We start from the raw sequence: 2500 nt of genomic DNA on the forward strand, positions 1-2500 counted from the left end.
ATAATTCTGAAGTGTCTTCTGAAATGTGTTCTTACGGACTTCGGAAGTTTAACGTAAGAAAAGATCTCCACCTTATTAATGTACGCCTGAAATTGGGTTCTTACACAGCCAAAGTGTTCTCAGCTGTGCGGATTGAGGATGAGGATTCTTAAATTTGGATTTGCATACATACACGCCCCGTCGGGCACGCAACCGTAGTGAAGTGTGCAGTCAGCCCTAGCCTGATTGAAAACTCTGGGCCATTTACGGCTGTTATTTCGCGTTCTGAAATTCTGGTCTAAATTCAAAACGAATCCCACATGAGAAAACTTTCATGAATGCCCTAAAACATCATTAGTGGAGTTCAAAAGAAAGCTTTACTCATCTAATCTCTTCCGTCAGTCTAACTTTGACATTTAATAACAGAAAACAATCACTCCTACATTTTATTTTATTTATTTTAATTATTTGTGGCCTTTCCTGTTGTATATTGTATATGTAAAGCACATTGACTTCCATAAATAAATACATAAATAAAAGTTACCTTGCCTTGCCTACTCAACACTTGCGTCACTGGCTAGCAGACAAAGTTGTTTTTGAGAGTGAGAGCATGTCATCGGCACCAAAACGCAAAGGTGGCAGGGAGGGAAAAAAAAGGTCTGGAGGAAGGTGCATCAAAATATGCAAAAATCTCTGATTTATTTGGGAAACCACCGACTGTTGACAGTGATAAGAAGGTAAGTGGTTGACTTGGTCAATGTTAGCTTGCTTTTCACAGATGAGGTAACGTTCCCTACAAGCTAGCCTAGCTAACGTTAGGTAGATAAATGTCCAAAATTGAGACCGTTATGATCTGGTAAAATAAGCAAGCTGGCGCTGTTGTCATCATCGAGATTATCTATTTAACATGTTAGCCGTAGTTACTTGCTTACCATCGATGAGCAAGCTATCCATGGTGGTAGTTGTAAAGAGGGAAATCTTATCATTTCTAATAACTTAAGTTAAACCAGCTAGCTTGTTATGCTAAAATCACCGTGTTACACACAACACTTACATTATACACAATGTTAATATGTTATCTAGATTGATGATTCTGCTGCTAGAAGCAGCAGCCAGGGGCCCCAGAGCCAAGATAAGACCCAGGGTACAATGTACACCTAAGTTACAGTTTAATATACAAAAATAGTGTATTTCAATTCAGCACATGTATTTAAAGTATATTTATCTAATACACTTTGAGTGTACTAACCAATAGTGGAAAGTTAAGTACAAAAAAGTATACTTAGTACACTTAAATGTAATGTACTTAAGTGTCGTTTTTTTTCCCACCTGGGGCACTAATATAGTTTTGCTGATAGTGTTGTGTCAATGGTTTAACATACTTACATAATAATCCCTATTTACCACTCATGTAGGCTGAAGATGACAGTGACTTTGACAGATTCCTTAAGGCTTTGTAGTTATACCGTACGTACAGTATAACCATCTGATACTAGCCCAGAGTTAAGCATATTCATCTAGCAAACTATACCTACCTTGGAGTGTTACAATAGCCAGTATCATTTTATCCCATGTGTCCATCCAGGCAAATTGGTGGATCCAAATGTTATTAAAAAACAAACATATATGATGTAATTGCTTTGTAATCATCCAAAATAATGTTAAGTGTATGAGTATTTTTCCAAGTAGGCCACTGCACTGACTGGTCGATACGTGCGATGCATTGAGTGGGCAGCGCGCCGTGTACTGACTGGACAGCGCGCTGTGTACTGACTGGGCAGCGCGCCGTGTATTGAGTGGGCCGGTCTGACAGTAACTCCCGGGCCACTTTTTTCCCCCAGTCCGCCCCTGACACACGCACACACATACACACACACACACTCACACATAGACACACACAGTCAAACACACACACACACACACACACACTCAAATACACACACACACACACACACACACACAGACACACACAAATACACACTCACACACAATACACACACATTAACACTCACACACTCAATCACACACACACACACACACACACACTCACACACACACTGACTCCTCCTGTGTGTGTGTGTGTGTGTCTCAGGTCTGGGGACCACTATGAGTGGAATAAGGTGACGTCCTGCATCCACAACATCCTGAGTGGCCAGCGCTGGATTGAGCACTACGGGGAGATCTCCATCAAGAACTCCAGCAGCGACCTCTGCCACTGCAAGATCACCTTCCTCAAGGTCACACACACACACACACACACGCACGCACGCACGCACGCACGCACGCACGCACGCACGCACGCACGCACGCACGCACGCACACAGAAGCGACCTCTGTCACTGCAAGATCATTTTCCTGAAGGTCTTGCACGCACGCACACGCACACGCACACGCACGCACGCACGCACGCACGCACGCACGCAGAAGTGACATTGGCCACTGCAAGATCAACTTCCTCAAGGTCTCACACACGCACACACACACACACACACACACACACACACACACACACACACTCACA

At 43.2% G+C, this 2500-nt stretch overlaps 1 protein-coding gene across 3 annotated transcripts in view; it reads left to right on the forward strand.

Moving 5' to 3' along the window:
• Positions 1–2500, forward strand: part of osbpl3b (oxysterol binding protein-like 3b) — a 59802-nt gene that overhangs the window by 53430 nt on the left and 3872 nt on the right. For all 3 annotated transcript variants that reach the window (XM_031576438.2, XM_042709011.1, XM_042709010.1), the window contains exon 18: positions 2072–2216. In XM_031576438.2, the coding sequence (XP_031432298.1) occupies positions 2072–2216 (145 nt within the window). The remainder of the gene's footprint in view (positions 1–2071; positions 2217–2500) is intronic.

Source organism: Clupea harengus, chromosome 11, assembly GCF_900700415.2.
Source record: "Clupea harengus chromosome 11, Ch_v2.0.2, whole genome shotgun sequence".
Classification (NCBI taxonomy): Eukaryota; Metazoa; Chordata; class Actinopteri; order Clupeiformes; family Clupeidae; genus Clupea; species Clupea harengus.